The sequence below is a fragment of the Psittacula echo genome (assembly GCF_963264785.1).
Source record: "Psittacula echo genome assembly, chromosome: Z".
NCBI classification, from domain to species: Eukaryota; Metazoa; Chordata; class Aves; order Psittaciformes; family Psittacidae; genus Psittacula; species Psittacula echo.
In genome coordinates this window covers 25,869,693-25,895,445 of record NC_137742.1, presented here as the reverse complement: position 1 = coordinate 25,895,445, position 25,753 = coordinate 25,869,693, and the positions used below count along the sequence as shown (strand labels likewise).

The 25,753-nt window shown below is 37.6% G+C and overlaps 1 protein-coding gene across 1 annotated transcript in view; it reads right to left on the bottom strand.

Moving 5' to 3' along the window:
* HOMER1 (homer scaffold protein 1) overlaps positions 1-25,753 on the bottom strand; it is a gene marked incomplete at both ends in the record, with an annotated part of 64,315 nt that overhangs the window by 11,258 nt on the left and 27,304 nt on the right. The window contains 1 exon segment of the mRNA XM_080638280.1: positions 9,794-9,950. Within this exon segment, the coding sequence (XP_080494406.1) occupies positions 9,794-9,950 (157 nt within the window).

Genomic DNA, 25,753 nt, shown 5'->3' with positions numbered 1-25,753 from the left:
CATTAACACTGAGCAATGTACCTGTGATGAAGCCTTGTTTTCAGTACAAAATTCAGACTGAAAGAACAGTCTTTGAACAATAACTGATTAAAAAAGATTCTTCTATTTTGCTATCCTAAGACTACACTGACTTGTATACATGAAAAAAGGCAATACTGTGGTTTCGTATTTGAGACTAAAAATTAAAAAAACCCCAATGTTCTTAGCCACTGCTTCTTTATTTTGCATTTACCATGCAGGTAAGGATTGCATGTAGGGAAAAAAATTCTGAAAGGGCTTTTCAGTGACTATTTAATGAGCTAACTCTTCTAGTGTATGGCTGGCATTATATTTAACTACACACTTCAATGAGAAATGCATTAGCTGAAATAAGATAGCAAGGCAACTTGTTCTTGCAGAGCTTCCCCAGCAGAGGCCATTCTGGTGTTTTCTGGAAACTTTAATGTTGGGTAAACAACCTATAAATACAGGAGGAAGCCAGGCAGAAGTTTTCATTGGAGCAGACTGTTAGCACACACTGGGCTGCTGTGAAGACTGGAGGAATTAAACTTTGGGCCACTTAACACAAGGAGTGACTGCCTTGATGTGAGCTTAAAACACTGGCTGTCCAAAGCTCCGAAGGACTGAAGAATCTCTCAAAAAAATAAACCAAATCAAATCACAGAGAAACCAAGAGAGATGCATCAAATCCCAATACAGACAACTACTTCACAAGCAAAGACTTCAGTTAGTCAGAGACAAAGAAGTGAGAATGACAGTAATATTTTGAGCGATCACCTTCCCCAAGCAATTACTGAATGAATGAATCTGCAGTTTGCAGCAGGTTGATTTTTTTTCCAAATCACTTTCTTGAGACAAATTTGTACACTTCTGTTCTCAAGCAACAATAGTATTTACTCAGCATCTTAAATTCAGTACCAACAGATCATGAAATTCCTTCTAAACTTCATACAGGAATCACCTCAACTTCTACAGAAATGCAAAGAAAGATCAGAACACAATCACAGAATCATTTAGGCTGGAAAAGACCCTTGAGATCATCAGATCCAACTCATGCTGGTACTGACAAGTCCACCACTAAACCATACCACTGAGGGCTTCATCTACATCTTTTATTTAAACCCCTTCCCTGGGCAGCCTGTTCCACTGCTTGACAACCACTTCAGCAAAGAAACTTTTCCTAAGATCCAGTCAAAACCTTCCCATGCACAACTAGAGGCCATTTCCTCTTCTCCTATTGTTTGTTACTTGGGAAAAGAGACCAGCCACCTCCTCGCTCCATCCTCCTTTCAGGTAGTTGTAGAGAGTGACAAGGTCCCTCTTGAGCCTTCTCTTCTCCAGACTAAACAACCCCAGTTCCCTCAGCCGCTCCTCATCACACTTGTGCTCCAGATCCTTCACCAGCTTTATTGCCCTTCTCTGGACTCGCTCCAGCACCTCAATGTCTCTCTTGTAGTGAGGAGCCCAGAACTGAACACAGGATTCAAGGTGCAGCCCCGCCAGCGCCCAGTATAGAGGGATGATCACTGCCCTGGCCCTGCTGGCGACGCTGTTGCTGATACAGGCCAGGATGCTGTTGACCTTCTTGGCTGCCTGGGCACAAGCTGGATCATGTTCAGCTCCGTCAATCAGCACCCCTAGGTCCTTTTCCATGAGCAGCTTTCCAGTCACTCTTCCCCAAGCCTGGAACATTGCATGGGGTTGTTGTGGCCAAGTGCAGGACCCAGCACTTTGCCTTGTTGAACCTCATACAATTGGCCAGAGTCCATCAATGCAGCCTGTCCAGATCCCTCTGTAGAGTCTTCCTATCGTCAGATCAACACTCCCACCCAGCTTGGTGTCATCTGCAAATTTACTGAGCATGCTCTTGATCCCCTCATCCAGGTCATTGATAAAGACATTAAACAGAACTGGCCCCAATACTGAGGCCTAGGGAACACCACTTGTGACCAGCTGCCAACTGGATTTAACTCCATTCACCACCACTCTTTGGACCCAGCCATCCAGCCACATTTTTAACCACATTACCAACATATTTTCAGTGTAACTGTACACTTTGCACACCTGACACTATTAACTTCCTGTTTCCTAAAGGTATTTTACCCCTTCTATTTAGTGTGGAATTTAATATCCAAGGCCTATGAGCCCAGGCTATGGTGCAGACATGAAGACTGCTCACTTGCAAGACTGAATTGAAGTATTAATTATGTATTTTTAGCTGATTGAATTACATACTGAATGGATCATAACTATGACTGTGATAATATTGTTCCATCAATAATTCAAAATGAACCTCTTACAATGAAAAAAGAGCCCTTTGCTTTCCACATGGAGAAGAGAAGTGATGTTGCACGGCTCAGCAAAACCAGAATAACTGCATAAAGCTTCACATAACATATGCAGAAGAAGAGTCTCAATTCTTCATGGTGGACCGTAAAATACAAGAGAGCATGCAACAAGCCAAGCATAAAAGTAATCCCAGCACTGCTTTCAAGAATAAAAAAACTTTGGAAGGATTTTTGGGGCTAAGAAATGTGAAAACACAGAAAACAAGGAAAATCACTTTTCAAGGTTGCTGCTGAAAGAACAAGAAGTAACACCACCATATTATTCATACACACTACTTCTGACAGCAAATTAATTATTGTAGTTTTCCAAGATTTACCCATAGATAAAATAATAGCCTGGGGGCAGGGAGAGTTTTGTGCATTACCAACAATATATTACTTTTTTCAACAGGAAAACAATTAAAGATTTTGCTGAAAGGGACACATTTTTCTCTGTGGGCACTGATGCCTCAAGCCATGGAAATATCAAAATGTTTTCCACAGTTATTCATTTCTACAGAGATGAAACAGGAATAATCCATCATCTGCTTGCTTACTGTGAAGAAGTAATAAAACTGCAGCACGAATAGTTGAAAATATAGGAAATTTACGAAATTGATGCTTTGAACTTCAACCATTATTCGCAACTGATACTGCTAATACTAACTTCAGGAGACATGCCTTTCTCTGCAATCTAATTAGCAAATACTTTTTCCAGCTATCTGGCCAGATCATGAAATACATGCAATAGCACAGATAAGTCATCCTTTAATCCTGAGGATTTAAATCCAGTAATTTCCTCATTATTCAGTGGAGTTTTGGAATTACAGAACATGCTCCATTCTACAAAGCCGTCACTACATAAAGATTTTGCAGCATGCCTCTACGAAGTTTGTTTTTTATAACTTGCAGTTAAGTGGATCTTAAAATTTTCTTAGATGGGGACAAAAGACCCTTCTGTGAAAACTTTATTTGACTTTCCCAGAGTGACAGTAGTTTGGTTGGTAGCTTGTTTTGGGTTTGGTTTTGGTTTTGGGTTTTTTTTTCAAATTATAATCTTGTGATTTTCAGTGAAAGTGAATTCCCAGAAAAAAACCCCAATGAAATAGTTTTGGGTCCTAAACGCAGATCTGCTCTAAAACCAAATCAAGACAAATGGAAGAAGACAGAAAAGACTTGACTTCAGTTCACCATATATTAAAAAAAGCCGAAATCACATTTTGATTTCAGGAACATGACCTGATTCACCAGCCATGTCTGAAAAAATACCATCTTTCTTAGTAAATTGTAATTATTAATCAAGGGTTGAATGTTGATAAAGGCCAGATGTGGATTAGGAAAGGTAGCTGAGAAATTCCAAAGTCCTGTCCTAGGAAAATGCTCTAATAATCTCACAACTGACAACGTACACCATTACAAAAATAATAACTGAACTTTTGATAGCTGAAATTGATATTGAAGGAGCAAGAATGTACACCTGAGAAAAAACTACATATTCCCTGAAATAACATGCTTGTATTTTTCTTTTGGTATCCCTTAATACAAAGGTGCAAAAAAGGTGGTCAGACTCTGCAATCATTTCTCAAGCATTTTAGAATGTTGCTTTGGATTTCTATCTTTATTATAAACTAGTTCCACTGTGAGAAGCATACCTAACCTTACCCAGATAATTACAGCCTGTTCAGAAACACAAACTCTGTCTTAAGGCAATATCACAATTTGAAAAATAAAACCAGTCACTAATTCCCCCATGTCTTCTAAAAACTTAATTATCAAAGTTAGAACATATTAGCCTTTCCAAATCTTACTGTGTCATATAAAACCCTAATACTCCCTAGACATCTCTTTTGAACATGTGGTCAGTATTCAACATTGTGACCTCCACTTGGGCAGGAGCTGCCCCTTTTTTGCCTTTTCAGGAGTTTCTAGTGCAACAAGAGTTTGCTTGTAATTCCAGATGAAAGGATTGTATATGTAAATATATGTACTTACTTGTCCCTTGGCATACGCATTTCTTTCAAATAAATCCACAGACAAATACTAACAAAATTATAATCCTGCCGGATTGATCATATTGCCAAGCTACCCATTTCTACCCTGCAAAATGCTCCTCTATTTTCATTACAAATGAATGGTACCAAACTTTTACCTAGCCACATACTAATTGCAACATTTTAAGAAGGAAGTTATACTTGGATAGCTTCAATCGAACCAAATTTAAATATAAGTTTGCATTGTTCATTGGGGGTAGGAGGAACACAGTTTTAAAGGGAGGATAACAAGAGAAAAAGCATCACATAAAAAAGCGACACTGCCAATACAGTTTTGGATCAAAACTCCATTCTTAAGTTTCTTCCCACCACACTTTGCATTACCTTCTTTCGTATTTCCACTTTTAGATAATGTCCTTCTTCATGATACCAAACAGTTATTCTTGGGAGTCTTACAGTGGTACTAGTAAGACTTCTCAGCAAGCATGAAGCCCACAACATGGGCTCTGATTTAGCAAGCAACTTCATCACATCTACATGTTCAAAATATAGTTTTGGTTATTCAGTTATTAATGCAGCTTGTCAAAACATGGAGGTGACTGCTAAAAGTTCTGCAAAGATTTTCTACAGATAATCTGAGAAAATATCTTATACAGTATTCCATACTTCCTCTGGACTTTAATAACTGCTTTTATAGATTACTGTTTTCTTCAAGAAGCACAGAAATAGCCCAATAAAATGACCACGGTTTTAACTCCGTATGCTCATGCATTTTCTTTATATCCAGTTTAAAATTTCTTCTAACAGCAGTGAAAGGTGTCAGGTGGTTTTGATAACTACATAATATATCCACATACTTATTTAATTCATTGTATAAAAGAAGCAGATTATAATAGATTATAATAATTTATCTTGTTTCTTAGGAAATCCTGGTAAAATAACAAGCTAGAACTCAAGAGTTTACCTCTCTGTTCTTTCAGGAATACCCAAGAGCTTGATCATTTCCCTTCATCTCTTTTTATCTTAGGTTTCTCTTTCAGCAGATGCATGATCTTCAAGGACTGCTGCTCTTATTATTATGCACTAGTGTTATTAGTCTGTGCTATTACCCAGTGTCATAGGATGATTTACTTTAGCAGTTAGCATGCAAGAAAATAAATCATTTTCATTTTTAACATACCAAAGACTTTAGGTTACTTTCCATAATTCACATCACCATTCAATCCTTTCTTTTTTGTGGCATCAGGATTAACATTATTACCAATGCTATTCTATTTGTCTGAAGGAGACAATATCTGGGTTTCTCCTTCTGATACTGAGCTGTTCTAAACTCATGAATCCCTTTTAACTTCCAAAAGCTATGCAAGGTGTGTAGGAGTGCTCCCCAACCTCATTTACAGGAAATCCTTGTCAAGTTGCTGCTGAGCAGATTAAAGGAGAGAAGGCTGAGAGCTCCAAGTTAAGCTCTTGACTGGGCATCACATCTTCCAAAATCATTATCTCTTTGCATTTGAGAGGGAAAAATCCATAAACTCATTTAGCAAACTTCTGAAAAATATGTCTGACAAAGTATCAAAGTACAGTACTTTGACAAGCTCACAATGTATCAAAAGAGAGCACAAAACTTTAATTTATTGAGAACTTTGCACTCAGCCACACTGAATCTGTGTTCTGTTTTGTCTCAGCTCTAGGGATTACTAATGCAGAGAAAAAATGGAAAAAGGAAGACATAATCCTCAGAGAAAGCAACCAAACATAGGTTGGTATGAAAAAAAAGGACTGATAGATGAGTAAATCTTATACTTACTCAGAAATAACAAATATTAAATGAAATTAATTTCAAAAAATGCAATCAAAATGAAAGAAAGGGGCATTTTAGCTTTGCTTCTGTCTTTTTAAAAGTGTAAATAATGTGATACACAGAAAAACTATTTCAAACAAATTCAAAAACAATTACAGAAAAAAATGTTGGGCTTAAAAGAGTTTAGAACAATTTAAAAAACAAAGTTTACAACAAACACTGCATGAGATGAAGGATCCAGTTTACCACAGTGAATGAAAAAAACGGGAGATTAAAAACCAAGATATAATGTAAAATCAAAGGATGTTTATAAATAAAACATGACAAAGTTCAAACTGTGGAAAACGGTACCATAAAAAGTCAACAAGTAAGACAGTTTTCACAATATTTTTTTTAATGTTAAAAGGAAACTATTTATGTAAATAAGGCTATTTATAAGGCTATTTATATAAAGAATAAACTAAAGATGGAAACAGCAATGCAAAGTTTACTAATCAATATGCATCACTTCCCCATAAACACCATACTTGACAGAGCATATGCACCTGCTATAGCTTGCAAACAGATGACTCAGGCACCAAAACTTGAATCCAAATCTGAAGCATGTAAGGAGCGAATACCACAATTACATTATAACCACTTAATGTATTATTAAATAGAACTAAACTTAGCAGTTAATGTCAGCAGTACCATTCTTGATTCTGGTCTATTTTATACAAGACTCTGATCCTCTAAGTGAGCATATCCCTCCAATGCATACACATCTAAACACATTCTTCTTCTCCAGTGGGTAACATGCTGTCACAGCCAAATTTTCCATATGAAACAACAACTACATTGCCATTGTTTGTATCATATGACTAGAAGTATGGCTACAGGACTATCTATATGCTATTTTATGGAGAAAGACAAGCACTTACCTCTGCAAATTCAACTCAACACCTTAGTTTTCTTAAGACTGAGACACTTATTTCACATGCTTTTGTGTCTCCAAGAATTACAAGAAAAAAAGATGACCATCTTAGACTTATAACTTCTACATAGTCTGATATGAGACGAATCTGGTCTGATGAACATTTTATTTTTTTGGATCAACTGCAGCTACATCTTTGTATTGATCTTAACAGATAAACTGCACAGAAAGATAGCACAACACAGTGATTTAACACTGCGTGTTACCACATGTACCATAACCAACAGCCTCCAGATCTGCCATTTCAACATCCCATTTTCAATCTGTGTCAAAAAGCATCATCTATCTTGCACCTTCTTTTTGAAATGGGGAACTATTTCAATTCGGAAGATCAGTTTCGAGCATGGAGGTTACAAAAGCTCTTGTATTGCACCATATGATAACAGATTGAAATTGATGACATTTTTTACAAGACCTCCATACTTTTGCCTAAAGAGTTCTATTTATTGGGTTAGCCATGTCTTAATTTTTCTAAAAGCAATTCCAACAAAGGGCAGTACTCTTGATGCACCAACTTGTAATCTACAGGTATGTCTAGATAGACAAAGGCACTGAGTGTTCCTGTATTCTATGTGAGATGTCAACAACTCCATAGGTCACAGATTACAGAGACACTTAATAAAGGCATGCAAATGGCAATCAAAAGAGCATAGGATAGATGACCCCATATTAAAAGATTTTGCATACCCTCAGAAATACAAAATAATTGCAGGAAATTTGCTGCGTAAAGGTTATGAAAAAATCATCAGCTATTAATGAATGTAGCTACAAAAACTGGGTTACCACTTCTGCTAACTGTAGTATCATAGAAAAGCAAAGTGACATGCTAAAAATTTTTGTATTCATTAACTGTTTTCCAATAACAAATTCTAAACGAGAGTTGACTAAGAGTGAGAGTAGCATCAAGAAAAAGGGATCTTTGCTCGTCTTGGCCAGTTGGGACTCCTCATGGTAAATGCAGCTGCTGTTGCTGCTTGTTGCTTTTCTTTCTTAGGTAAGGACTGTATTGTCTCAGCTTTTTTCTTTTTTTTGTTCACTTTGCAACAAAAGCTGTTAATAAGTTATATTAGGAATAATTCTACCTTATCATGTCTGCTTTTTAGCAATGAGTTCTTCACTGTAAAGCCTATCTGGTGGCCAAATCTACCTGAACACCTGTGTGCTAGTAATTTTAATACCAGGATGTAATTTCAATAGTTTTATCATTAATGACTTACCATCTATTCACAGATTAGAACTCCCACTCTTCCAAAGGAGAAGCTTAAATGACATGACAAAGTGAAAAGTCTCCCTCTGTACAAACACACATGACAAGCTTGAGCCTGACTGGAAAATTTCTGAAGCAAAGCAGTTTTGTCAGCAACTGCCAATTTCTTGAACTAAAAGCGCTTTGCAAAAAAGCACCAGATTTAATTCTACTTCATGCATTTCATCTAGCCAGCTATGGCACACACAGTTACAGTCCTTCGGAAATTGTTGTTCTTCCCTATCAGATCATTTGGCTGGGACTTCAGGATCTGAAGCCTGCAAGTCAGTCTATGCATAGGACAGCCTCAACAACCTGCCATTATCCCAGGTTTCTCAAAGCTCAAGAGAATTCTTGTTACTCTTCCACATCTCAAGTTAGATGAAGTCTGCTGAATTTTTCCCCTCTCAGATGTTCTTGGGACTACTAACTGCCCAAGATATGATTTGGCTAACTGTAATTGCCATACCTCATTTCATATAGCTGAGTACAGCATAAAAAAACAAAATTACAAGGTCTGCCATGTTTGCTACTTGACCTTTCCCTTCCTCTCAGCATATTCATGAAACCTGTTTTCATGCAAAAAAGCAATGGGTTTTCTTGGTTTTGGTTTTATTTTCTTAATGGAGTACATCTCCTTGATATTTTCCTAAGTCAATTAATATTAACAAAAGTAATCCAGCTTCATCAAAGACATCTTCATTCCATACATGTGCTAATCTTGCCATCACTTTGCACAAAAATATATCCTATGTTATGGTTACAAATTCATATGAATAAAAGTGAATAGATTATACAACATATAAAGAGTTACATGTGAAAAAAGAAATTAAAATATTGTATACTTGCTTTCATAATGCAGCCTTCAACCCTGTATACTTTATTCCTCCTTCAAACACTGTCTTTCCTGCCCACACGGTGCACTAATATCTGGTTTGCTAAAACACAGAACAGGACAGTCCCTCCTGTATGAAAGCGAGAGCAGAACTCTAACTGTGTTTAATGATCCTGAACCTTCGGTTTCTTTAGGTGTAAGGATGAGAGAAGACTGCCTTTCTTGCATATGGAAACTACAGATCGGTATTTTTAACTTACAGATTTGACGTCAAATTTATGTGGCTTAAATGCAAGAGGGACTGAAGTGTAATTCTATGGAGAAGGTCCTGAAACAGATGTGATGGCATCAAATGCAGAGTGAAAACTGGCAAACATGGGGTAAGATTAGACAACTCTTCCTGCCTGCAACAATACCCTTTGCAGAAAAATAACTGCTACAAAGGAAAGAATTTCCCAGTGAAAGAACCCTGTGTGCTTTAAAGTAACCATTAATTTCTGTCTCAAAGATTAACCTGAAACCACAACAATAAAATTTATTTGTTTTAGTTGAAAATGAGTGAATACAGTCACCAGCACTTCCACCTCAAGGATCCTGGCCATTTGCCTTGAGTTACTTACCCGCTTATGGAGACGTTCTGCTTCCTCCTGATATGCAGCAAGTTGTTGTTTCCATTGTTTTACATTGGCAGTGGACTCCAGCAGGGCTGCTGTGAGCTTAGCGTTATTACCCTTGAGTGTGGCCAGTTCTGCCTCCCAATGCTTGCTGATTGTCGAACTGCACAGACAGAATGAGAATGGTCAGAGCCCCCAAATCTCTTTCATTTTTTTTTTTATTAAAAATGTCTTATTTTTTTTCAAAGTATCTAGAAAAATAGAATTACGCAAAAATCCTACGACTGAATGTGCAAATGAGAATCCAAATGCTCAAATCATCAAAACTGTTTAATTCCTGAAATATAGGTTCATCCTTATTGGAAAACAACCTCTACCCTCCCAGCCCAACTGGATAATTTTTTTAGCAAAATGTTAAGGATGATAGAATTCACATCAGCTTCCCAAAAGCAACAGTGTGCAATTCGAGAATATGTATATGATTAATCACTGTTTTAATATATACATATTGAGTGAAAGTGCTCTTTTAATGCACTACTTTATGAAATGTATTGTAGAAAAAGATTTGTCGCCAACTTGATTAAAGAGAGCTAATGTAGTTCTTTGGAACTACAGCTTAGTTGTCTTAATGCAAGCCTTCTACTTCTTTATTAAATACCATATTTAATTTGTACTTGCAAACTCAAAGATCTTGAATTTCAATACCAAAATACTATTAATATGCCTCTCCTCAGTTATATCAGCAAAGAGACTAAAGATCAAGGAGCATAAAGATATTACTGCTTTATTGTAAAGAAGATGATGTTGGGGTTTACTGAAATAGCCTATGGAGGAACAATCCTTGCCTACAATTTAGTTATTCTCTGAATAAACACAGAGCTTTAATTTTCACAGGTAATTAGTTTGCCATTATCCACAGACACCATCCTTGCACTCAGTATTCAAGAGAAAAACATCTAAGACACATCAGATCAATGTATTAGTATGCAAATGTCTCATTAATGCTTACTTGTCTAAGCTAACAGCATGTGAGGTGCACACCTATATGGAAAATACACACAGGAAATAATTTTGTCTCATTAGATTGCTGTTAAAGGCACAATTGAAAACCAAAAATCTGTAACTCTGGTCAAAATCCTTTTGTATATAGCTTTGTGATGAATTATAACAAATTATTATAATTGTTATAATAAATACAATTTAATAGGCTTAATCAGAAATACTAGCATTTATAGGCTTATTTTAACTTCGTACATATGAACAAAGAAACATTTTGCACCATTTTGTCCACTGAGTTTCTTTTTTCCACTTCACACATATGCACAGCCCATCCCACCGCAGCATATTCAAAAACATTATGACTCCTATAAATGTTCCTTAAGTATTCAAAATCAATCAGCTACCAAGAAACATTCATTATCAATTCAGATCACATCTACTGCTTCACTAATACACGATGTCTGATTCTTCCAGCATGTTCTGGGGATGCTGCTTCATCCCCTTCAACAAGAATACAAGTTCTTTTGGAAAAAGAATATGGGTACCTTTCAAATTGCTATAGCATTTAATGATCTATTCAACTAACTAGAAGTTCACCAACAGAAATTTTAAGTTACTAAACTAAAATAATAATAATCCTTCTTCATTTGGAATACTCATGCACAAATTAAAGAAGATAAGAAGAAAATTCTGTAACGATGTCTGCTCTTACATTTCTATAATCAGATTTATATTTCACTTCGTAGTAGTGCAGCAGATCAGCAAACTCTGTAAAAACCATGCCAAGTAAAACCTAGTTCATTATCATATATAACTACTCCTTGATGTTCTGATCTGCCAAGCATCCATTCCAGCCATTTTGGCAAGTAAGTAGCTCCACTTAGTAGTTCTGCTATGGCAGGAGGACTAGTCGCAAATTTTGTTTGTGTGACACCTTACACATGTTTACAAAATGTGGGTTCCCACTCATCTTTCTCCACAGAAGAAATATACACACAAGATTTTATACTGATGTAACACAGCAGATTTAAATCTTCATATCTGTTTGATCACTTAATATCCTAATTTAATATGCAAACAGGGAAGCAAATGAATTTTTTTTTCAACGTAATAATGTGCATACCCTCAATGATACAAGTAAACTTTTAAAACACTAAGATCCCAGGGGGCAGACTCTCAAGTAGTGTTGAGTAATAATGAAAAGGGTATTCATGGCATGTTTCATATTCATCTTTGGCCAGCCCCCTTACTACCCTCCCAAGAAAACAGTCAGGAACTCTTAAGTTACCGCTTGTATACTGCAATGTCAGCATTAAATATGAAGCACGCACTTTCTATTACTGCTATGGCTATCTTGGTTCAAATGCTAGAAGGTTTCTTTGGAGATGGTTATTTTTCAATTGGTTATTTTCAGTAGGAATGCACCAGTATTATTTCTCAATTGTACTTTTTACCCTTAAGAGATCTACATAGTGGGCATGAACATGTCCATTGTAATGCCAATGTTATTTGTTTGTAGTATATAGTTTTTTTCTACAAATGGAAAGAGATTCTATTATGGCTCCATGTTACTTATGTTAGTCCAGTTTTTTATCTGATAATACACAATGACTTACCAACTATTTAGACTTACCCCCTTTCTTCTTACAAAACTCCACATTCTCTGAAATAAACGTAACCATGTGATGTATATCATACCACAAAACACAACTAGAACCAAAGATGTAAATATTTTGTTTCATAAATTGTAATTTGATTAAAATAGCCCATAACCAATCCTGGTAGTTCTGACCTACTTTTCTTGAGTACTTTAGTGAAAAACTAAAAATAAAATAAATATAACCAAAATTACACTTTGTGGATTATTCTGGTTAAAACTGGATTTATTTGGATTTAGAGTAATTATTTTAGGAGCAGACAAAAACACACCTATAGCAGGCTGTTTTTAAGCCAGACTAAAAGTATCTGCATTGAAGTCTGCATTGGTTCAAATTTATCAGTGCTTCAAGAAGAAATGCTGAGAAACACATGGTTCAGGCACAGTGAGAATACTCTCTCAGAAAAAAAGATGCTGAGGCTAATACCTGGGAGAGGGAACACACATGGAAGCTGAAGGACACATATGGAAAATTCAAAAGGCTCACAACAACTGCAAGAGCCAATGGCCAGAATTTTGATGGTGCAACAGCTGCACTACAGTCCCTCAGGATAGGTATGGGAGGGCTGCACACACTCTTTCTCTCCAAAATCTTTTACTTAATTCCTGTCTGAAAGGCTTTTTGCCAAAAGGAATTGATTTTGCCCTTGATGCATTAGTTTCTGTCATAGGAAATTACACACACAGCTCTGTCAGGTTGTCTTAACAGCTGTAAACATATAAACAAAACTCAAATCATTCCTCAAGTGTTCTGAAATTATTTGCTCTAGGAAGCACATGACATACAAACACTTGGTGATCACAGTGATCCAAACTACAATGTTAACTTCTAGCAGAACACCTTTCAGTTTTGTCCTGCAGTGCAAAGAGCAATCTATGTATGCACTGGGGGACACAGGCAGTTCTGTGGTGCAATATATGCTTTGTTTTCTTCTGAAAGCCATTCATTCCTTTGCTGGCAGTGCCGCAATTCTAACACTTACTTCTTGAGACCTCTAAAAATTAACATCACTTGACTCAAAGTTTCAAGATGGCCTTTCAGAAAAAGTCATCCTTAACACTCCTGCTTGTTGCCCATTTCTCAGTGTGAAAAGCTGCACCAAACCTTTAAAAATTCTCTAACAGAGAACAAAGCCTGGCCATTTCCCTTGTGACACTTGTGAACATCTGAGAATAAGAGAACAAGCTGTTTTGCATACATCACTACATTAGTGCCAAGTACAAGAGGGAGAATGGGCCTTTAATGGATAATAGCAAAATACGGGTTTTTTTGGCTCAGCTGATCGTGCTATACAAAGAAATGCTGTTGTAACAAAGGTTTAGGTCTGATTGCACAGAAAATTATCTTTACAACGGCAGCTGCTGACAGGATCATAAGCACTTGCTACTGAGCAAAAGGTCAAAACTCTCTTGAACATCTGATTATTAGTGCCAGCCACAGTATCTGGTGCGTGTGTTAACTTCAGACATGTCCACAGTCAGAACACACATGGTGATCCACCATCAAATGCAAAGGATTCAGAGTCACATATTTAACATCTACAGCATCCAGTAATTCAGTCACTACCACTGAACACTCCTAGAACAACTACTGGCTGGTATCATACAGCCTAACTTTGACACCTCCTGAAAACTAAAGTAGGAGTCAATGATAACCCATACTTCAAGGTGTGTTGACCAGTCAACATCAGGCCAATCTCCTTTCTCACTGGGGATTAACTACAACCCCAGTAAGTCACTGAGGAATAGCTTTGCTATCTGTCCATCTGTGACCTGAATAGAGTGCCAGAGGCTATAAATGCATGATTATCTTTCTCTGCAAAGTAGGTCACTTCAGGAAAATTAATCCGAAAAGCTCCAGTCACCATGTGTAGCCAGTTAGAGAAAGCTTGCAAAGGCAGGGGGCGGGGAGGACACATTAATGAGCTGCATTCAGAATGAAGTTATTTTGAGAGATGCCTTCATGAAACAAAGAAACAAAAGCTGTTCAAATCAAAAGATGTTTTCTGCTTTTTGAAACAGTATTGCTTATACATTGTTTGCCGGGTTGTATGCAGCACCAACACTGTAAAACATGGTTTAAGCTTTATTTCAGATTTATAGAAATACATGCAGAATTCTGCTTTATTAATATTTTACGGGGTTTAATATTGGATTCATTGCGTAAAGTGAATTAATTCTAGGGGTTTTTTTCTTACTACAGCATAGTCATGGTCTCAGAGAAATACAGTTACTCAAGAGCACATACTTTTTCTTCTTCAGGTGTCACTGTGATCTGCATTCCAGATGTATGGTGAGCAGTGCTGTCTTGTGATAGAAAAAATGAGGAGGAATTCAGCTGAGTAGAGAATGGAGTACTTTCACTACAAAATTTGGCATCTGGTATAGTAGATCCATAAGACTTGACAAACATGAGCACAGTCCTTGTAGCTGCTGCCTAATTTATAAATAGTGGCATGTGCTGGAAGCAGCCCAAGAGTCTGGTGGAGTGAGCATTACCAATCAGCGGGAGAAGCAAGTCAACCAGGTGGTAACCACACATTAGCTGTGCTGGCAGCAAGGGGTGATCCTTTCTGACAACCTTGCAAGAGAGCCTTATGGAGCAGCTCTTCACGCTTAAGGAAGCAAAGAAGGATTGTGCACGATCTGGTTTTGTTACAGTAGTATCCCAGAGCTCTAGTGGACTCAAGTATTGTAGCTTCTTCTCTTTGTTTGGGTTTATGTATTTGGGACAGAATTCTGCGCAAGGTCCTTAAGAAATCCTCCATATGAAATACGCTTCGGATAATGCTGAAGTCCCAGCCTGGAAGGGATAGATCTCTGCAATGGGCTGGCTACACTTGCTAATGCCTACATTAGAATGATGTGACTGTCCTTATTAGATGAAAAGGCTGACTCTGCTGACACAGAGAATGAGAGCAGTATCCCTCTAGGTATTCCTAAAAAGTCACAAGATTCCTGCTATCATTTATACTGAGAATGAGAGTTAAGCTCCTCACTTCATGTCCTGGTTTAGAAGACATTTTAAACCAGAATTTGGGGAGTTTCACCCCTTTTCAGAGACTTCAAAAGACATCTTCTGTGGCCATCTATTAAATGTGTAAAATTACTTCACGACAGAAAGGATTTAAACATGATGGGTTTAGAGTTTGTCCTGCTGCTAGTCTGAAGTATGTCCTTAGTAATGTTTCTCCCTCTTTTTTGAACATTCAAAGCAAAATTGAAATCAGAAACATTTAATTATACTAATTAAATAAATTTAATTATACTAATGATATACTAGAATGAGTGGGAACTGAAGAAAAAGCAGTGGAGTGGATCAAGTCCTATCTCACCATTCCAGAAAGAGGCAAAAAAAGACGTTTTGAGTCGTTCTGCCATTTTAGTATTCATACAAAGCTGTTTGTCTGTACAGGCGCAGTAGATTCAGCCATTCAGAAGACTTTGAACTTATGGGACACAGTCATCTACAGCATAGTTACATAATTAAAGACCAGCAAAAGAGGGGGAACTACAGCAAGAATGACAGCTTTTGCTAGAAGAAAACTTTGGAAACTACAACAAAAAATGCCTCCTTACAGCTATCTGATTGTCTGATCTGTAGTTGTGAATAACTGGACACATACAAAGGGAAGTCTTACCTGATAAACTGGAATTTATTAAAAAAGAGTAAATCCTCTCAAAATTAGAATCAAGAGATAATTACCAGGAAATTGCTTTGAGTTAAATATTTTGAGGGAGGCCAACGAAAAACTAATTAATATTCAAAGAGATCCTTATCTTTAATTAGAGTATTCAAAAGAATTTTTAGTAAAGGAGGATAGGTCCCCTGGGGAGAGAAGTAGGCACATTAACAGAGCATGAAAGATCTGTTCTTTCCTTTGGGATAAGGAATATCTACATGATCTCACTGGAGTTACATCAGCACAAAACCAGGGAAACATAGCTGTGAATCAGCTCTTTAGACTTGATTAAATGACAAATTTGATCATAGCAAAAAAGGCGAAGGAGGCCCATGAAGTATATCATACTTTAAGAAAGGTGACTAATGACAAAGCCACACAGACCTACTGGGAAGTGAGAAAGGCTGAAATCGGCAGGTGAGAGCATGACTCTTCTGAGAGCCTATCATTCTCTACAAATGTTGAAGGTTTCTCCCACTCCAGGATATTTTATTGTATTTTGCACACCACTTTCCTCAACCCAGAGCTACAATTTCCTTGAACTCCCAATTTCTATGTCAGTGTAGCAGACAGAAATGAAGAAACTTTTTCTGCAAATTTGGGCTTAGAGGTGCTTGCTATGGAGCTATTGCAGATTGCTCTTCCAAGGTGTTTCATATATGGTATTTCACTTGTGTTCAGCCTTTCAGTTTGACCATGCTCTTAGATTCTGAATCACCTGAAGTACCCAAAAGTACAAAAGTTGTCTTTCCAGTTCTGTTACAGGCAGTCCTGTTCCTAGGCATCTCTTGAGCTATGCTTTATCTCAGCTCACTGAGGAAGGGTCAGTATCTTTGCAGATTAGAAAGATGAAGATGACCAAAGAGGTAGACTAATGGTACAGACTCTTTCCACTACATAGCAGACAACTATACAACACAAATTGGTGGCTATATCCTATTTACACACACAGCCTTCATTCATCACAGGGCCACTATAAACCACAACACAGACCACCTTTCAAGCTTATCACTGAGGGATAGACTGGATAGTAAATCCTTCCTAAGGAAGGCAAATTTCACATACTTATTTTCTATGGTAACCCAGCATGGTATTCCTGCAGGAAATAAAGCCAGGGAAAAAAATGCCCAAGTATGGTGGTATTCACTGCTTAGGGAAACACTAAGCCAACAGCAACAGCAGAGCTCCTGAAAGGCACTCCATGGATGCAGAAGACTGTGTATGAACACAAAATCAATGCTTCAGCTATGATCCTTATCAACTGGGGCTTAGATCTCAGTCCTGAACCAAGTTGAAGTGGGGAACAAAGAGGAAAGCCACTCTTCTCCACAAGAAACAATGAAGTTTCCAAGCTTCTTGTATTGTCTGCTAGCTTATGCTTTATGTATTTACATAGGTGTCATTTAGACTCTGTTTCTTACTAAACTTACACTGTTAAGAACAGTTTTATGCATGTCTTTTTACATTGTAACACAATGCAAAAGACTTGCATTTAACTTGAATCATCACAGTAGCACCAAGAAAAACCTTATTTTCATTGAAGAGGCTCAATTTCTATTTTAATTTTATTCTTCTAAAAAGATCACAATTTTTGATCTTACTCATTTAATTTTCTATCGTAAAGAGACACTAGGTTATCTCTTCATGAAGGCCATAGATCATAAACCAAAATCAGTAACTCTGCCTTGTAACTTTCAGCCCTTTGCAAGAGCAAGTATAGCAAACCTTGCAGACCTAACATTAATCAGATCCTCTGAAAAATTAAAAAAAAATTGCCCTTGCTCCCTTATTGAAATTGCTTATTGGTATCACTGGAAGTAGTTAATTCTTGCACCTATAATGTATCTCATATTTTTCACAACTGATACCTGGTAAGTTTTTTCAGTGCATTAAACACTAGACATAATTCCTTGCTGTGCTGTGGTGCTGAAAACTTCAGATGTTCCACAAACTACATTTTCAAAACTAACCTAAAGTTATTTAGGCACTTAGGTCCCATTTTCTAAAATTACTAGGCATTTGGTTCCAAAAAAAGTCAAACTGACTTGAGCTCCTTACAGCACTTAGTCACTTTATGAAAGCAGTTCGATGATGTGGTTATTGGCAAGTCATACCAGGACACAGTGACCCTGACACTAAAATTATCTAAATCAGGACCACTTTCATTCTGAAACTCATTTGTTCACCAAAGAATTTAAAACAGTTTAACTGTAAACTCACACTTCGTATTTGTAAGGATTAATTTTGCTGAGGCCCCTGGCGAGATGAAACCCTCTCTTTCTTTCAAAAATTCTACCTATAATTGTTGTGTGCATTGAACCAACCTACAATCTGTCAGCAATGTAACAGAAAAGAGTATTCAGTCACCATACACTTCTCTCAGCTGGTCTCTCCTTTATTGATTGCTATTCTGATTTTAAGTGTTTCATTGAACTGTGCTCTCAACCACTTCTCAGAGATTTTGAGGAACTTCCCTAGCTTCACCATAGATCACTGTAGTAGTAAGGACAGGGAAAAACTCTTTTACCAGTGACCACAACTCCGCCAGTAAGCCCCGAGCTTCTGAAGGCCATAGGGGCTTGGGGGTTCACACTCTTTGAAAACTGCCCTGGTCCATTTCAGCTGGCCAGATCCCCAGCACAGTTTGCACACAGTCAAATTTAGCACCCTTCCATCTCTACAGCCTTCCAAGGCTCAATGTGATCTGCAACCCTCCCATGCCCATCTACAACACTTCTGGGCATACAATGCCCGTCTATGCTTCTGTCGAAGGAGAACAATTCTGCAGGGTGGCAATGCAGCCCTCAATCATTGTAGGTATGTGAAACTCGAAAAGGACTCCATACACAACAGTAACCATATCTTACAGCTGCAAGGACACTGTACGGACACAGGAGAGATCCAATGTCATTGCTGTAACAAGTGGAAATGGTTCAGCCCACAGCTCGCATCGGCAAGACCTATTTTGTTAGCTGTATAGATTTGCCCCATGAGGCTGCTGCTGTTACAGGTTGATTATATGGAGCTCAACTGAGATTCTCAGCTTTGCAACAACAAAGTGAGGACAGTAAGAGTTATGCTCTGAGCAACTGCAGACACATATAAGCAGTGAGGTGGCTGAAGGGACCTCTCCCAACCCTGTAAATCTGACATACACCACATGCACGGGGTGGAGGTCCTCAGCACAAGCCCCTGTCTGCATTTGTAAGTACTGTCAGCTTTACCTAGAGTGTACTGTGCCTCTGCTGAAGACAGAGCAGCTGTTACGAGCGGCTGAATGTGCAATATTTGCAAGTCCCTATTTTAGGTCTGATTTGAACCTTCTCTTACTGATATCACACGATAGCTCTGCTTCTAAGACACCTTAATGCTGGTTTCTGTGCTACTTTTCCATAGCAAAAAGTGAACTCAGCAGAGCAATCATTAAGGCTGCAGGGCCTCACAACTCTACTGCCAGCAGCAGAAACACATTCTATAGAATGACCTACAGAAATACTTATATGTGATTAGGCAGCTGCATAAAGATGCTGAATTATGATTATTTAGCCTCTACCCAGCTAGTGCATTAGGTTATCTTATAAAATCCACTACTAGTGTAATTAATTTTTGCGTTACCATTGCCAGTTTGCTTATCCCAGATGAATGCAATGACATGCATTAATCACACAGCACAGGAGATGAACTGTCAGTTTACATGCTGACAACAAAATAATTTTAATCCATTAAGAAGCTATGTGAGAGCATGGCAAATTTAATTAAGTTTAATTTATCTCCTGTGATAACCATACAATTATATGAGTCAATAGTCTGTATATAAAGCCCAAACTAAACCATCCATGGAGCTGTCAGAAGTACTCTGAAAAACAAGCAGTAAGTCACATGAACTATATGATCACATTAAAACATTTATTGACTGTGTAGGTGTGAAGAAAACAAGTTCTAAGTGAGCTGCAACACTTACAAGTGGATACTGCAGCTCATGTTTCTTTTCCATCCCAACTTTTTAAGTGAATGGAAGCACTAAATTTGCCTTGTTTAAACCAAATTTGAACCCAAGAAAAGATTAATTTTCTTGCACTATGTTGATCTTAGAATCAAATTTACTAAAAAGAGATTAAATGAATGGAAAAAAGATTAAATTTAATATGTGAGAAGTCTCTGATACTGGCATTTTTGCTATGAACTACAGGTTACCGCTCAGAGGAAGCAGTCCCTATATACGTTTCTCGGTCTCCCTTATTATAAAAAAATACTAGTTTTTAAGGAAAAAAAAACTAACATGATACCTTCCTTTATTCATTGATAGTTGCTAGTTCTTATTTGTTCAGTCTAGACTAAGTGATCTTAGTTTTCCCTCAGCTTCTCTTCATCATACATCAGATGATTTGGCTCAAAAACTCAGCTGGAAGTTAAAAATATAATTTATAATTTATAGACCCATTATTCCCAATTCAACACTTAAATGATGCAACAGTTTCAGAGAAGCACACAAAGCTTGGCTTCTCACTATTCTCCCCACCCCATCTTACTTAACTTGTCCAAACCCTAAAGGGATGCCAGAGTATGAAAAGGCACATGAATTTTGCTAGCTGTGCATTTACAGACAGCAGAACAGGTGTTGAGCTCCAATCCTGTCACAAGGCTATGCCTAGCTGCTACAACGCTGTTTCAGTGTATTTGCTTTCTAATATTGTGAGCTCTATTTCACTTTCCCTGATGAGACACCTAGACGAGAAAAAGAGTAGACAAACAGCATGACGTGAAGATGTTTGTAAGTCAGCTCTCCTGAGCCTCCCGCTACGCTGAACATAAGCCCAGCACCAATTTCTGGGGTGCTAAAGCAGAATTAAACAATCAGTGTTGTCCTGTAATTACATTAGTTTAAAATTTCAGAGTATTTCCTAGATAAAGTGAACAGTTATGTCACAGTCAAACACAGTCATCAGTTAGATCACACTTTTGGCATGTAGGAAACTATTTTAGCTATCCTCTTAAAATTCAAGGCAACCGAAGATATTGCCTACATGAAAAAGCATTTGGCTTCAGACAACAAACCTGTATCTTATTTCTATCCTATTTTCACTGTAGTGAGGGGAAAAAAAACCTTTAATTCTTTATCCTTTGGCAAACTACAGATTTGAGTAACTCACTCTAATTCAGTCAATTTAGGTTTTGGTTTAGGTTGCGGTTTTTTTTGTTTGAGCCATGTTGCTTAAATAAAATTACTTCTTAATTTCCTATATGGTTGCAGTCTCCCAGAAAAATGGTTTTCATATTCTAACTTTAATTTGGAAATCAAATACTTTGCGTTTCATGATAGGACAACAGAACATCATTACACCATACTGCCACAGAATAAAATCTGCAATGGCAACAATCCCTACAGTGGAAATCCATCATGACAGATGGAACATACGCAATGTTTTATTATTGTGTACTTGAGACAACTGAGTCCTAGACAACCTGGATATTTTACTTCAGCACCTTCATCCAGCTTCAGCTTCCTTCATTTGCCAAATGGCTTAAGAGCTGATTAAAAAAAACCCTCTTACAATCTAGTTCATTGCTGATTTGTGCCAACCTAATTCATTACAGACAAAACTTGATGGCTGTTTGGTGTCACTGTGAAATACTTTTATGATGCTTATGAATTGCCATTTTTTCACATCTCACCAAAGTGCTATTCAGCAACAAATGTTTTGTTTGTTCAAAACTCTGATCGAAACAAACCACTTTCTGCCTGTACGACAACCCTTCAAGCTCTTACCTCAAGAACAGCATATACCAACAAGATATTCTACTTCTATGTTTACATGTGCCTGCCCCTAACGTCTACCCATATAGGAAGTAGATTGATGCTATCAAAGTTCCACTGCAAGGGTTTCGCCTGCTACAATGCAACGGAAAATAATCAACAGCCCATAGTTATGTTCGGTGACACAACTTGTTCAGGTGGAGCCTGAATACTGTTTGCGCATTCAGACACATTCTGAAATGGCTTACAATAGAGCAACTTTGGACTTCTACTTGATCAATGAGCTTTCACTCTGGTCTTCCAGGGGCTTACACTATCTGGACAAGGAACCATGACCTGGAGACTAGGGATTGCTAATGAAACAGCTCACCACGCAAAATTTAAGGCTGGACCTGGTGAAGAGGGCTTAATGGATGAAACCCATCTTCCCCAAGTTTAGATGTTTAAAAGCTCAGAGAGGTTAAATATCCTGGTTCATCTGACCAGTGTTAGGTGCCTGTCTAGGAGGAAATGCATCAGACACTTTGGAACCTCTTCAGGCAGAATTTTTCCGACCTCAGTGTCACATGGATGTGGCAGAACTTTCTGGTTCTCTCCATGAGGACGCAGGCCACAGCTGTCTCCAAAGGAATTCCTACCTTAACTAGGTTTACTTGTAAAGTCTGCTTTTAAACAAGGGAGTAATCTTAGGAATGTTAATTCATCTGGAAAAAACGACACACTATGAAGAGTACCCTACTAGTAAAACAGCATGGATCTTTTGGATCAGACTTAAAACCAAGCTTTTCACTTCACGTGAGAATTAAAGAGGTCCTTGTCCTTGGCCCTGCATCTGTTACAGGGATACAGAATGATCCCTCATAGAATACACAGCTACATAGCTTATGAATTTCAGTCAGCTCTATAACAGACAAATTCTAGAAAAAGTAACTTTGATGAAAGCTATTTTTTGTCTAAGAAACTCATTTACAAATGAAATAATTCTCTAAAAAATATACTAAGTCAGTAATCATGCTATTTATTTTTAATATAGATTTCTAAACTGCTTTGCCAAACTTTAGGTTTTAAATACGCATGCTTTCAAAGAGTAGGCAGAGATAATCCATTTGGCTGAATCCTATCAATAAATACATAATACCAGCAAGTGGCTTAATCAAGTTCCCCATGGTTTCTCTGCAACATGCAAACAACTGCATGTTGGTTCTGAACTGGAGAATTAACAGAGCACAGTTAATTCCTAAGCTACATGTGCCTTAGAGTGAGCGTACTATCCTCCATTCTGTGTGACCACTGGAGAAGCCTGTACCAGTTGCTCAAGGTACAGTTGTTAATTGCAGTTAATAATTCTGAAGTGTCAGAGGGGTAAGAAAAAAATAAGATCTGCAGTCACCTCCTGAACTGTGCTTCTTTTCAATCAAAACAGTATTTGGGATAGCAGAACATCTATCTCATATCTTCAACAGGAAAAGAATCCATAACTTCAGAATTTGTTGTCAGCTATCATTGACTTTAATGGACAATTGCCCAGGAGAAAGTTATCTAATTGATTAAAAACCAGATAACTTTTAAGTCCATATGGGCTTCCTTAATGCTATCTACTTACTTAATAAATGGCAAAACTCATGGATCCAAGGATCCATGTAGCCCATTTTAGGTCCATCCACGACTAATAATTCAGCCAGTCTTAAAATGGAAACACTCCATGACTTAAAATGCTTGGCATCTTGTAACTCAGGTCAGATGTAACATAAATTCCCCTACCCTGTATCTAAGAGTATCCTAGTAAATGTCGGTAGGAACAGAATGAGTAAAAGGCACTTCAGCTTAAACACCTGCAGAAGGTGGTTCTAGACAGACTGATAGTGGTTTTATCCCCATTGTGAGTTGTTAAAGGATGAAGGTATGGTCATTTATATCCTGATTGGAAGTCTGGGAAAAATGAGTTCTACCTTGCTTTAGAAAATAGTAATCATTCAGTCATTAATGTTGTCATCATAGATGCATGTGTATCATCAGGCCTTCCAGACAGTAGTGAAACCATAAACATACAGCATATGTAGGATTTCATAGAATCATAGAATAGTTAGGGTTGGAAAGGACCTTAAGATCATCTAGTTCCAACCCCCCTGCCATGGGCAGGGACACCCCACACTAAACCATGTCACCCAAGGCCTCATCCAACCTGGCCTTTGAACACCGCCAAGGATGGAGCATTCACAGCCTCCCTGGGCAACCCATTCCAGTGCCTCACCACCCTCTCAGTAAAGAATTTCTTCCTTATATCTAATCTAAACTTCCCCTGTTTAAGTTTGAAAGATTTCAGAAGTGAATATCCCTATACATATATGTGCAGCTTCTCACATGAGCAGTACACGTATCTCATGATCCACTACTACAACCAAGAGAACACAGAAGGCACAGTAACTTGTTAGTATGAGGAAGAGAAGGACTAAATTGGTATCAATCAGATGTATTCAGAGGATTCACCTTCATTAAAATGTACTCAATTACAGTCTTCTCCCCCCTCCTTTCTTTTAAAAAATACTTCCTTCAATTATTCCACTGGGTTTGGACCTGCTGCTTAAAAACTTCTCATATGTCCTTTCTTTTAGAATAAAGCAGACAGATGAGATGCAGCAACACATAGATCTTTCAAAAGAGCGAGGAGCAGGCCAAACAGACACTATACCAGGCACAGATCGCCTAGTGCAACCTCCCTGCCACGGATGTCCTTCACTAGAAGAGGCTGCACAAAGCCCCATCCAACTTGGTCTTAAACACTTCCAGGGAGGGGGCATCCACAACTTCTCTGGGCAACAAGTTCTGGTGTCTCATCACCCTCACTGTAAAAAATCTAGGTGAAGACATTCAAGTACTTGAGCAATTTAACAACTGGAGGTATTTCTTCATTATAAACAGACTTTACAAATGTAAAGTGAAGGCGGCAGGTTTATGTGGACTTTAAAAAAGAGTAAGGCTGTATTTTGAAAATACGTTGCTATGAGTTAAAACATTCTGGTACATTAAAATGTTTTAATTAAATGTCACAATTTAATCAAATAAAAAAATAAAATAAAAAAATAAAAAAAATAATAAAAAATAAAAAAAATTTAATTAAATGTCACAAGTTTTCTCTTGCTGAGTTTTCTAAAGCTGGTTTTTAGCTTGTGGACTTTCAACTCAGAACTCTTTAGCAATACTTCAATTTCCTTTCTTTCTAACGAATGTAACAGAGGCTTTCTTCCATTACTGGAATGTCTGGAAGTTACAGAAGTTCATCCATGTTTTGTATATTGATTTTAGAAACTAATCTGAAGTTGACAACAAGTAAATCTTGAAACGAGTAAAATACACAAGAATCAAAATAAAGATAGTGATGCAGATTCTTCTGCAGAACACTTAAAAGTCACCTGAAGGCCACAAATCTTCAGTTCTCTTTAACATACTTTCTCTAAAACTGTGTAACCTTTTCAATAATTTCTGTGTGGATGGGAACATGTACCCTGAAACCCAAGTGTGGACTATTCTCCATTTTCATAGAACCAGATTATAACTACGAAGTCTATTTAGAGGAAGAAAGCAGTAAATGAACAAATCTGGGAAAGTTTTTTATCATTTGTCTCCCCATATAGATGGTTGCATAAGCATTGTATTTCGCATTGGTAAAGATAAGTGGATTAAGTCTTGCACTTTAAATGAAGCAGCTACACACAAGGTACTGTATGATACTCTTACCTGGAGAACACACTGCCATGGCCAAGTCTTGATACAAATAGTTAAAATTTCAGGCTCTGAAAAAGCCCCCAACCTCCTCATCAAGAACTAATCTCAGGCTGAATCACAGAATAAACTAGGTTGGAAAAGACTTTTAA